The sequence below is a fragment of the Oncorhynchus tshawytscha genome, unplaced genomic scaffold, assembly GCF_018296145.1.
Source record: "Oncorhynchus tshawytscha isolate Ot180627B unplaced genomic scaffold, Otsh_v2.0 Un_contig_1110_pilon_pilon, whole genome shotgun sequence".
In the NCBI taxonomy this organism is placed as follows: domain Eukaryota; kingdom Metazoa; phylum Chordata; class Actinopteri; order Salmoniformes; family Salmonidae; genus Oncorhynchus; species Oncorhynchus tshawytscha.
The window spans coordinates 37590-51309 of NW_024609481.1; the positions used below are offsets into that span (position 1 = coordinate 37590).

Here is a 13720-nt window from a genome sequence, read left to right on the forward strand (position 1 = left end):
GAGCAGAGAGAGAGAGAGAGGAGAGAACAGAACAGAGAGAGAGAGCAGAGAGAGAGCAGAGAGAGACAGAGAGAGCAGAGAGAGAGAGAGAGAGAGAGCAGAGAGAGAGCAGAGAGAGGGCAGAGAGAGCAGAGAGAGAGAGAGAGAGAGCAGAGAGACAGAGAGCAGAGAGAGACAGAGAGACAGAGAGAGAGCAGAGAGAGAGAGAGAGCAGAGAGACAGACAGAGAGCAGAGAGAGAGCAGAGAGAGAGAGAGAGAGAGCAGAGAGAGAGCAGAGAGAGAGAGAGCAGAGAGAGACAGAGAGAGAGCAGAGAGACAGAGACAGAGAGACAGAGACAGAGAGAGAGAGAGAGAGAGAGCAGAGAGACAGAGAGACAGAGAGAGAGAGAGAGAGAGAGAGTGGGCAGAGAGAGCAGAGAGACAGAGAGACAGAGAGACAGAGAGACAGAGAGACAGAGAGACAGAGAGACAGAGAGTGGGCAGACAGCATGTTGCATTGTGTCAATAAGAAGAAAAAAGAAAATAAACTAATCACACATTAAAATATTGAAAAAAGAAAATAAACTAATCACACATTAAAATATTGAAAAAAGAAGGAGTGAAAAAGAGGAAGTGACTATGAACCTGTAGAGAGGCATGGTGAACAGAGGTCTCCTGTAGACCTCCTCTGTGACCTGGATGTCCTCCTCACAGGTGATGGTCATCCTCTGAGGCTCGCCCTTGAAGTGCTCGATATCGTTATACACGTAGAACACGTTATCGTTCAACTTGGCAAAGTCGTGGAGCTGGAGAGAAACCAGAGAGCATCAGAGTGGAGCTAGAGAAACCAGAAAGCATCAGAGTGGAGCGAGAGAAACCAGAGAGCATCAGAGTGGAGCTAGAGAAACCAGAGAGCATCAGAGTGGAGCTAGAGAAACCAGAGAGCATCAGAGTCTTATTATTGACGTTAGGAAACAGATAATTTTACCTGCTTTGTTTGTTCGTTGTAATGATTTTTCTTTCTTTAACTAATATCATTTTGATCCAATATATCTACTTGTCTTGAGTATCAGACCTGCAGAAATTATGGTATCTTGATGTGCTAGCTAATCAGCTGACTGTTTGCATTTAAAAGATGCATTCTTGAGACAGCTTGTCGTTTCACCACTCAAAGCGTAAGAGAACTGCACTGCTGAGATGGCAGAGGTCTGCCTTGTAATGAGGATGACTAGTACTCTGGACTGATGTGTGGGGAGCTTTCAGCACCCGATTCTGCTGCAGAGGAAACATCACCCAGGTGGGTGTTACACAGGGCTGCTGGAGGAGTCCTTCAGGGGCTACAGAGAACAACGTCTGAGGACACATCTACAACCACAACCATTACCAACCCTGTCCCTACCAACCCTGTCCCTACCAACCCTACCAACCCTGTCCCTACCAACCCTGTCCCTACCAACCCTACCAACCCTGTCCCTACCAACCCTGTGTCATGACGTTGGCCTGGGGGTAGGTTTATGACAGTAATAAATACCTCTTCCCCCCTTGTTCCTCTCTCTCTACCCTACATTTGTAAACCCCTTGGTTAACATAGAGATTCTGGGAACATCAGAAGGTGGGGGAAATTAACTATAGTTCAGTTCGGTTGTCATCTGAGACATTCTCCTCAATGATAAGATGACATAAACTCTACAGTGGAAAGTCTACACATCAGAGTTATTGGATTCACATGGAATTGTTGTTCAATTTAAATGTTTGAATATGAAATTATTTGTGATGGGATGAAATGTGATTTTAGCTTCTAAAATGTGAGAATTGTGTTTTCATAAGGTTAGGCTCTGCTCAAATCAGTGGCCCGCCATTGTGAAGGTCATGGGCTATAAAACTTTTCAGACACACCCTTCTCGCTCCACCATATAAAGCCTTGACGACAATATACAGTGGGGCAAAAAAGTATTTAGTCAGCCACCAACTGTGCAAGTTCTCCCACTTAAAAATATGAGAGAGGCCTGTAATTTTCATCAAAGGTACACTTCAACTATGACAGACAAAATGAGAAAAAAAATCCAGAAAATCACGTTGTAGGATTTTTAATGAATTTATTTGCAAATTATGGTGGAAAATAAGTGTTTCATGTCATTCTGCCCCTGAACAGGCAGTTAACCCACTGTTCTTAGGCCGTCATTGAAAATAAGAATGTGTTCTTAACTGACTTGCCTAGTTAAATAAAAGGTATAAAAATAATAATAAAATAAAAATCGGCAAATCGGCGCCCAAAAATACCGATTTCCGATTGTTCAAATCGGCCCTAATTATTCAGGTCATTCCGATTAATCGGTCGACCTCTAATCTGTAGTGTAGACAAGCTGTCTACTGCTGGATCAAGAGGGACATTGGGTTTATTAGTAGGAGGAGGCCAGTATATTGATAGATAAAGAAGAGGTTTCTGGGTTTATTAGTAGGAGGAGGACAGTATATTGATAGATAAAGAGGAGGTTTCTAGGTTTATTAGTAGGAGGCCAGTATATTGATAAATAAAGAGGAGGTTTATGGGTTTATTAGGAGGAGGAGGCCAGTATATTGATAGATAGAGGTTTATGGGTTTATTAGTAGGAGGAGGCCAGTATATTGATAGATAAAGAGGAGGTTTATGGGTTTATTAGTAGGAGGAGGCCAGTATATTGATAGATAAAGAGGAGGTTTATAGGTTTATTAGTAGGAGGAGGCCAGTATATTGATAGATAAAGAGGAGGTTTATGGGTTTATTAGAAGGAGGAGGCCAGTATATAGATAGATAAAGAGGATGTTTCTAGGTTTATTAGTAGGAGGCCAGTATATTGATAGATAGAGGTTTATGGGTTTATTAGAAGGAGGAGGCCAGTATATTGATAGATAAAGAAAGGAGGAGGCCAGTATATTGATAGATAAAGAGGAGGTTTATGGGTTTATTAGAAGGAGGAGGCCAGTATATAGATAGATAAAGAGGATGTTTCTAGGTTTATTAGCAGGAGGCCAGTATATTGATAGATAAAGAGGAGGTTTATGGGTTTATTAGCAGGAGGAGGCCAGTATATTGATAGATAAAGAGGAGGTTTCTAGGTTTATTAGTAGGAGGAGGCCAGTATATTGATAGATAAAGAGGAGGTTTCTGGGTTTATTAGTAGGAGGAGGCCAGGTCACCTCCTTCCTGATGGTGAGCTCCAGGGTCTCCACCGTCTCCTCCTTGTCCAGGCCATGGAGATTCTCATGGAGGTTCTCCTTCCTCCGCGGGGTGTATGGAACAAAGTTCTCCTCCAGGTGCAGGAACACCACCGGTTCCTCACGCACACAGAAGAACATCACCTCCTGGGAAGAGAGGAGAGAAATCATATGGCCTACATTCAAAAAGAGGCAGTAATTAATAAGATGATGTAGACAGGGGAAACCTGATCCTAGATCAGCCCTCTAAAACCCAGATACTTTTTGAATACAGGCCCAGGAATAATAACTAGTCAACAGGCCAATTATTTGGTTGTAGAATCTGTGAAGTTTTGTTCCAAACCCAATTGGAAACATTCCGTTGTCATTTGACGTGTACCACATGAGTCAGGAATTGATCATGAACTCGCTGCTATATAATTACGTTTATTTCATTTGGATTACAGTGAGTTTCCATACTGGACTCACGACCATGAGAGATATTCTTTATTTTCCTTCATTCCACATGGGGATACCTTCCAAATGGCACCCTGTTCCCTATACAGAGCCCTATGGGCCCTGGTCAAATGGCACCCTATTCCCTATACAGAGCCCTATGGGCCCTGGTCAAATGGTACCCTATTCCCTATACAGAGCCCTATGGGCCCTGGTCAAATGGTACCCTATTCCCTATACAGAGCCCTATGGGCCCTGGTCAAATGGTACCCTATTCCCTATACAGAGCCCTATGGGCCCTGGTCAAATGTAGTGCACTTTATAGGGAATGGGGTGCCATTTGCCACACAGCCAGGGTTTGTCCTTAGTGGCACAGTGCGTCTGTCCCAAAGCACGGACAGAGTACCTGACCCCTCAAAATATTTATCCACGTTAGACAGACAGACAGACAGACAGACAGACAGACAGACAGACAGACAGACAGACAGAGACAGACAGACAGACAGACAGACAGACAGACAGACAGACAGACAGACAGACAGACAGACAGACAGACAGACAGTTTGACAGACAGACAGACAGACAGACAGACAGACAGACAGACAGACAGACAGACAGACAGAAGACAGACAGACAGACGGACAGACAGACAGACAGACAGACAGACAGACAGACAGACAGACAGACAGACAGACAGAAGATACAGACAGACAGACAGACAGACGACAGACAGAGACAGACAGACAGACAGACAGACAGACAGACAGACAGACAGACAGACAGACAGACAGACAGACAGACAGACAGACAGACAGACAGACAGACAGACAGACAGACAGACAGACAGACAGACAGACAGACAGACAGACAGACAGACAGACAGACAGACAGACAGACAGACAGACAGACAGACAGACAGACAGACAGACAGACAGACAGACAGACAGACAGACAGACAGACAGACAGACAGACAGACAGACAGACAGACAGACAGACAGACAGAAGGCTCAGTGAGCATAGTCTTGCTATTGAGAAAGGCCACCGTAGACAGACCTGGCTCTCAAGAGAAGACAAGCTATGTGCACACTGCCCACAAAATGAGGTGGAAACTGAGCTGCACTTCCTAACCTCCTGCCAAATGTATGAAAAAAAAAATCTAATTTTGATAAACTCCCATGGGTGAAATACCACAGTGTGCCATCACAGCAGCAATATGTGTGACCTGTTGCCACAAGAAAAGGCCAAACAGTGAAGAACAAACACCATTGTAAATACAACCCATATTTATGTTTATTTTCCCTTTTGTACTTTAACTATTTGCACATCGTTACAACACTGTACACATTACATTTGCAATGTCTTTATTCTTTTGGAACTTCTGTGAGTGTAATGTTTACTGTTCATTTGTATTGTTTATTTCACTTCTGTTAATTATCTACTTCACTTGCCTTGGCAATGTTAACATGTGTTTCCCATAGCAATAAAGCCCCTTGAATTGAAATTGAGAGACAGACAGAGATACAGAGACACAGAGAGAGGAAGACAGAGAGACCGAGACAGAAAGACAGAGACACAGAAAGGGAGAGGGAGAGAGAGAGAGAGAGACATAGACAGAGAGAGAGAGAGAGAGACAGAAAGAGAGACAGAGACAGAGAGACACAGAGACAGAGACAGACACAGAGAGACAAAGAGAGAGAGAGAGACATAGACAGAGAGAGAGACAGAGAGAGACACAGAGAGAGAGAGAGACAGAGAGACAGAGACAGAGAGACACAGAGACAGACACAGAGAGAGACACAGAGAGACAGAGACAGAGAGAGATACACAAAGACAGACACAGAGAGACAGAGAGAGAGAGAGAGAGACAGAGACACAGAGACAGAGAAACACAGATCCACAAAGAATTCAAAAACAAATCCAATTTTGATAAACTCCCATATCTACTGGGTGAAATTCCACAGTGTGCCATCACAGCAGCAAGATTTGTGACCTGTTGCCACGAGAAAAGGGCAACCAGTGAAGAACTAACACCATTGTAAATTCAACCCATATTTATGCTTATTTATTTTATCTTGTGTCCTTTAACCATTTGTACATTGTTTAAACACTGTATATATATAATATGACATTTGTAATGTCTTTATTGTTTTGAAACTTCTCTATGTGTAATGTTTACTGTTAATTTTTATTGTTTATTTCACTTTATATATTCACTTTATATATTATCTACCTCACTTGCTTTGGCAATGTTAACACATGTTTCCCATGCCAATAAAGCCCTTGAATTGAATTGAATTGAATTGAAACACAGACCTAAGGGTCAACAGTAGTACACTATGAAGAAAATAGAGTTTCCCCCCCGAGGGCAGTGCACTAACCTCATGCCCTTGACTCTGTAGTCTTTGGAGGACCTGTTTGAAGCCATTCAGGCTGGGCTGGCCCATGCCGTACAGCGGGTAGCTTCCTTTCACCTGGCGGTAGTTTGGCGCTCCGTAGCTGCCTGTAGTGTTGAGGACGTCAGCCTTGCTGTACACGTCCTGGACCATGAAGAACTCACCCTACAGACACACAGTCACTCAAACAATCAAATACATGCATTTAGAAACACCCTTTTTCCATCAGCAGCTGCTGTTGGGGGCACAGTAGAGTCAGTACGGGCCCTGGTCAAATGGCACCCTATTCCCTATACAGAGCCCTATGGGCCCTGGCCCTGGGGGTACAGTAGAGTCAGTATGGGCCCTGGTCAAATGGCACCCTATTCCCTATACAGAGCCCTATGGGCCCTGGCCCTGGGGGCACAGTAGAGTCAGTACGGGCCCTGGTCAAATGGCACCCTATTCCCTATACAGAGCCCTATGGGCCCTGGGGGCACAGTAGAGTCAGTACGGGCCCTGGTCAAATGGCACCCTATTCCCTATACAGAGCCCTATGGGCCCTGGCCCTGGGGGTACAGTAGAGTCAGTATGGGGAACACTTAAAGTGAACCTACATACCTGCCCAGGGACTACATACCTGCCCAGGGACTACATACCTGCCCAGGGACTACATACCTGCCCAGTGACTACATACCTGCCCAGTGACTATGGCTAACCCCATTTACATGGATGTTGCATTACTGTAATATAGATGTTGACTAATGTGCATTGTCCCCTATAAATAAATAAATACCTACCAGGACTTCATAACACATTTATTCAAGGTGGTCTTTATAGCATCAGTGTGAAGTGAGCAACATTAGCGATTAGTAACAATAGTATGTTGAAGGGTGCCTCCGCTTCCACTGTTGTGGATAACCGTTAATGTTGCTCGTTTCACACTGATCTCTGTCGCCTCGTCATTCATTATCAGATGTCAATCCTTGTTTCAAGCGGTCAGGTGAAACCGTAGTGATCTATGTGAGTAAACAACCTGCCCGGTAACAATAAGGGTCTGGGCATGCCTGAACAGCTCTGTGACAGGTGATAGGTGGATCAGAAGGACCAATGGCCACGCAAGATGATAAAAACATCATCAATGTGAAGTAACAAGGGGTAACAACATCAATGTGAAGTAACAACATCAATGTGAAGTAACAAGGGGTAACAACATCAATGTGAAGTAACAACATCAATGTGAAGTAACAAGGGGTAACAACATCAATGTGAAGTAACAAGGGGTAACAACAACATCAATGTGAAGTAACAACAACATCAATGTGAAGTAACAAGGAGTAACAACAACATCAATGTGAAGTAACAACAACATCAATGTGAAGTAACAAGGAGTAACAACAACATCAATGGGAAGTAACAACAACATCAATGTGAAGTAACAAGGAGTAACAACATCAATGTGAAGTAACAAGGGGTAACAACATCAATGTGAAGTAACAAGGGGTAACAACATCAATGTGAAGTAACAACAACATCAATGTGAAGTAACAAGGGGTAACAACATCAATATGAAGTAACAACAACATCAATGTGAAGTAACAAGGAGTAACAACATCAATGTGAAGTAACAAGGGGTAACAACATCAATGTGAAGTAACAACATCAATGTGTAGTAACAACATCAATGTGAAGTAACAAGGGGTAACAACAACAATGTGAAGTAACAAGGGGTAACAACATCAATGTGAAGTAACAAGGGGTAACAACATCAATGTGAAGTAACAAGGGGTAACAACAACATCAATGTGAAGTAACAAGGGGTAACAACAACATCAATGTGAAGTAACAAGGAGTAACAACATCAATGTGAAGTAACAAGGGGTAACAACATCAATATGAAGTAACAAGGGGTAACAACATCAATATGAAGTAACAAGGAGTAACAACATCAATATGAAGTAACAAGGGGTAACAACATCAATATGAAGTAACAAGGGGTAACAACATCAATGTGAAGTAACAAGGGGTAACAACATCAATATGAAGTAACAAGGGGTAACAACATCAATATGAAGTAACAAGGGGTAACAACATCAATGTGAAGTAACAAGGGGTAACAACATCAATATGAAGTAACAAGGGGTAACAACAACATCAATATGAAGTAACAACAACATCAATGTGAAGTAACAAGGGGTAACAACATCAATGTGAAGTAACAAGGGGTAACAACAACAATGTGAAGTAACAAGGGGTAACAACAACATCAATGTGAAGTAACAAGGGGTAACAACAACAATGTGAAGTAACAAGGAGTAACAACATCAATGTGAAGTAACAAGGGGTAACAACAACAATGTGAAGTAACAAGGGGTAACAACAACATCAATGTGAAGTAACAACAACATCAATGTGAAGTAACAACAACATCAATGTGAAGTAACAAGGGGTAACAACATCAATATGAAGTAACAAGGGGTAACAACATCAATGTGAAGTAACAACAACATCAATGTGAAGTAACAAGGGGTAACAACATCAATATGAAGTAACAACAACATCAATGTGAAGTAACAAGGGGTAACAACATCAATGTGAAGTAACAAGGGGTAACAACATCAATGTGAAGTAACAACAACATCAATGTGAAGTAACAAGGGGTAACAACATCAATATGAAGTAACAAGGGGTAACAACATCAATGTGAAGTAACAAGGGGTAACAACATCAATGTGAAGTAACAACATCAATGTGAAGTAACAACAACATCAATGTGAAGTAACAACAACATCAATATGAAGTAACAAGGGGTAACAACATCAATGTGAAGTAACAAGGGGTAACAACATCAATGTGAAGTAACAAGGGGTAACAACATCAATGTGAAGTAACAAGGGGTAACAACATCAATGTGAAGTAACAAGGGGTAACAACATCAATATGAAGTAACAACAACATCAATGTGAAGTAACAAGGGGTAACAACATCAATGTGAAGTAACAAGGGGTAACAACATCAATGTGAAGTAACAACAACATCAATGTGAAGTAACAAGGGGTAACAACATCAATGTGAAGTAACAAGGGGTAACAACATCAATATGAAGTAACAAGGGGTAACAACATCAATGTGAAGTAACAAGGGGTAACAACATCAATGTGAAGTAACAAGGGGTAACAACAACATCAATGTGAAGTAACAAGGGGTAACAACAACATCAATGTGAAGTAACAAGGGGTAACAACATCAATGTGAAGTAACAAGGGGTAACAACATCAATATGAAGTAACAAGGGGTAACAACATCAATGTGAAGTAACAAGGAGTAACAACATCAATATGAAGTAACAAGGGGTAACAACATCAATATGAAGTAACAAGGGGTAACAACATCAATGTGAATTAACAAGGAGTAACAACAACATCAATATGAAGTAACAACAACATCAATGTGAAGTAACAAGGGGTAACAACATCAATGTGAAGTAACAAGGAGTAACAACAACATCAATGTGAAGTAACAAGGGGTAACAACATCAATGTGAAGTAACAACAACATCAATATGAAGTAACAAGGGGTAACAACATCAATGTGAAGTAACAAGGGGTAACAACAACATCAATGTGAAGTAACAAGGGGTAACAACAACATCAATGTGAAGTAACAAGGGGTAACAACAACATCAATGTGAAGTAACAAGGGGTAACAACATCAATGTGAAGTAACAAGGGGTAACAACAACAATGTGAAGTAACAAGGGGTAACAACATCAATGTGAAGTAACAGAGGGGTAACAACAACATCAATGTGAAGTAACAGGGGTAACAACATCAAATGAAGTAACAAGGGGTAACAACATCAATATGAAGTAACAAGGGGTAACAACATCAATATGAAGTAACAAGGGGTAACAACATCAATATGAGTAACAAGGGGTAACAACATCAATATGAAGTAACAAGGGGTAACAACATCAATGTGAAGTAACAAGGGGTAACAACATCAATATGAAGTAACAAGGGGTAACAACATCAATGTGAAGTAACAAGGGGTAACAACATCAATATGAAGTAACAACAACATCAATGTGAAGTAACAAGGGGTAACAACATCAATGTGAAGTAACAACAACATCAATATGAAGTAACAAGGGGTAACAACATCAATGTGAAGTAACAACAACATCAATATGAAGTAACAAGGGGTAACAACATCAATATGAAGTAACAAGGGGTAACAACATCAATGTGAAGTAACAAGGGGTAACAACATCAATATGAAGTAACAAGGGGTAACAACAACAATGTGAAGTAACAGGGGGGTAACAACATCAATATGAAGTAACAAGGGGTAACAACATCAATATGAAGTAACAAGGGGTAACAACATCAATATGAAGTAACAAGGGGTAACAACATCGCTGTGAAGTAACAAGGGGTAACAACATCAATATGAAGTAACAAGGGGTAACAACATCAATATGAAGTAACAAGGGGTAACAACATCAATATGAAGTAACAAGGGGTAACAACATCAATGTGAAGTAACAAGGGGTAACAACATCAATATGAAGTTCAAGGGGTAACAACATCAATATGAAGTAACAAGGGGTAACAACATCAATGTGAAGTAACAAGGGGTAACAACATCAATGTGAAGTAACAAGGGGTAACAACATCAATATGAAGTAACAAGGGGTAACAACATCAATATGAAGTAACAAGGGGTAACAACATCAATATGAAGTAACAAGGGGTAACAACATCAATATGAAGTAACAAGGGGTAACAACATCAATGTGAAGTAACAAGGGGTAACAACATCAATATGAAGTTACAAGGGTAACAACATCAATATGAAGTAACAAGGGGTAACAACATCAATATGAAGTAACAAGGGGTAACAACATCAATATGAAGTAACAAGGGGTAACAACATCAATGTGAAGTAACAAGGGGTAACAACAACATCAATATGAAGTAACAAGGGGTAACAACAACAATATGAAGTAACAAGGGGTAACAACAACAATATGAAGTAACAAGGGGTAACAACATCAATATGAAGTTACAAGGGGTAACAACAGATGAAGTAACAAGGGGTAACAACATCATGAAGTAACAAGGGGTAACAACATCAATATGAAGTAACAAGGGGTAACAACATCAATATGAAGTAACAAGGAAGTAACAACATCAATATGAAGTAACAAGGGGTAACAACAACATCAATGTGAAGTAACAAGGGGTAACAACATCAATATGAAGTAACAAGGGGTAACAACATCAATATGAAGTAACAAGGGGTAACAACATCAATGTGAAGTAACAAGGGGTAACAACATCAATGTGAAGTAACAAGGGGTAACAACATCAATATGAAGTAACAAGGGGTAACAACAACATCAATATGAAGTAACAAGGGGTAACAACAACAATGTGAAGTAACAACAACATCAATGTGAAGTAACAAGGGGTAACAACATCAATATGAAGTAACAAGGGGTAACAACATCAATGTGAAGTAACAAGGGGTAACAACATCAATATGAAGTAACAAGGGGTAGGTCTGGAGAGAGAGAGGGCTGCTGTCAGATCATTTTGATCCAGGTCTCCTCTCTTCTTAAATATCTCAATGTAAATGCTGAACAAAACAATGATGTTGGCCAAGTAGTGTTCAGGCATTGAGTCTGGGGGGCTGTGGTGTTTCTTCCTCAGGCATTGACCAGTTCTCTTCCTACAAGTAGTGTTCAGGTGAGTGTTCAGGCATTGAGTGTCAGGCTGAGTCTGGGGGGGTTCTTCCTACCCGTACCAAGTAGTGTTCAGGCATTGAGTCTGGGGGGGGTTCTTCCTACCTGTACCAAGTAGTGTTCAGGCATTGAGTCTGATATCCGGCCCACTTTGTAGTTTGTTCTGAAGAGGTCATCGTGGATCTGAAATTCCTGTCTGCAATTATATCTGGAATACAGAAGATAACGTAGCCGTCATCTGCAACATGGTGAAACAAAGCATTCAATCCCTCTCAGTGGTACTGTGGTTTCCACTGGAGACCGACCCAACATTTCATTAGTCAGATAAGATAAATGACCTTATCTTTTGAACCCAAGACAAGACAAATTAGATAACAACACACACACACACACACACACACAACTCAACTACCCCCGTCCCGTCCCCCGTCCCCACACTTCACCATTCACCCCCATCCCCCCCGTCCCCACACACTTCACCATTCACCCCCATCCCCCCCCACCCCTCTCCCCATCCATTCACACCTTAGTGATCAAAGCCTCAGGGATTCTCATGGTAAACATCCCTTGGATGGTGGTTACGTGACTTGAATGATTGGAGGCGTGATGAGACTTACGTGATGACGACAGGCGCCACCTTGTTAGTGATGATAGACTTGGCCTTGCCGCTGTGGATCTTCACCGTCTGGGAAGAGCTCATGCTGAGAGACTGCCTGCTGTTCACCGCCCCGTTGCCATGGAGACTCTCAAGCGGAGGAGGATGCTGGGGCGCTGCTACAGAGGATATGGAGCCTGAGACAGAGACGGGTTGTGGCGCTGCGCTGGCAGTTGTACCCATACTCCACAAGCAGCTGGGGACGACAAGAGGAGAGTGGACTCAGACACAGGAAGTCAAACAGAGGAACAGAGGAGAGTGGACTCAGACACAGGAAGTCAAACAGAGGAACAGAGGAGAGGACTTTGATTCAGACACAGGAAGTCAAACAGAGGAACAGAGGAGAGGACTTTGACTCAGACACAGGAAGTCAAACAGAGGAACTGAGGAACAGAGGAGAGGACTTTGATTCAGACACAGGAAGTCAAACAGAGGAACAGAGGAACAGAGGAGAGGACTTTGACTCAGACACAGGAAGTCAAACAGAGGAACAGAGGAGAGGACTTTGATTCAGACACAGGAAGTCAAACAGAGGAACAGAGGAGAGGACTTTGACTCAGACACAGGAAGTCAAACAGAGGAAGAGGAACAGAGGAGAGGACTTTGATTCAGACACAGGAAGTCAAACAGAGGAACAGAGGAGAGGACTTTGATTCAGACACAGGAAGTCAAACAGAGGAACAGAGGAGAGGACTTTGACTCAGACACAGGAAGTCAAACAGAGGAACAGAGGAACAGAGGAGAGGACTTTGACTCAGACACAGGAAGTCAAACAGAGGAACAGAGGAACAGAGGAGGGGACTTTGACTCAGACACAGGAAGTCAAACAGAGGAACAGAGGAACAGAGGAGAGGACTTTGACTCAGACACAGGAAGTCAAACAGAGGAACAGAGGAGAGGACTTTGACTCAGACACAGGAAGTCAAACAGAGGAACAGAGGAACAGAGGAGAGGACTTTGACTCAGACACAGGAAGTCAAACAGAGGAACAGCAGTGGGGACTCAGTCACACTATGAGGCCACACTGAGGCACACTTGCATGCATACTATAGAGGTTTCACAAATCTGTGTTGATTCCAACACCACGTTCAAATTTTAGCCTGCTGATTGAAAGAGGAAACGTATGAATAGTGAAATATAACAATGAGACAATTTCTCTCATTGCTTTTCTTGATGATGTTTCTAACGTACTTCCAGCTGCTTTCTCAGAACATACCAAGCAGTAAACCCTGATTCTAGATCTGTACCGCTCAACATTTCAACAGGCTTACATCAATCCTGAGGTTGGGTGTGTTTCAATGTTAATTATAGCCTCATCTGATGCTGAGCCCTC

The 13720-nt window shown here is 42.1% G+C and overlaps 1 protein-coding gene across 3 annotated transcripts in view; it reads right to left on the reverse strand.

The window, feature by feature from the left end:
• pald1a (phosphatase domain containing paladin 1a) overlaps positions 1-13720 on the reverse strand; it is a gene marked incomplete at its 3' end in the record, with an annotated part of 78386 nt that overhangs the window by 28724 nt on the left and 35942 nt on the right. For 2 of the 3 annotated variants that reach the window (XM_042315487.1, XM_042315486.1), the window contains 5 exon segments: positions 626-786; positions 3158-3322; positions 5990-6169; positions 11838-11940; positions 12350-12583. In XM_042315487.1, coding sequence (XP_042171421.1) covers positions 626-786; positions 3158-3322; positions 5990-6169; positions 11838-11940; positions 12350-12570 — 830 coding nt within the window. 3 annotated transcript variants of the gene reach the window in all.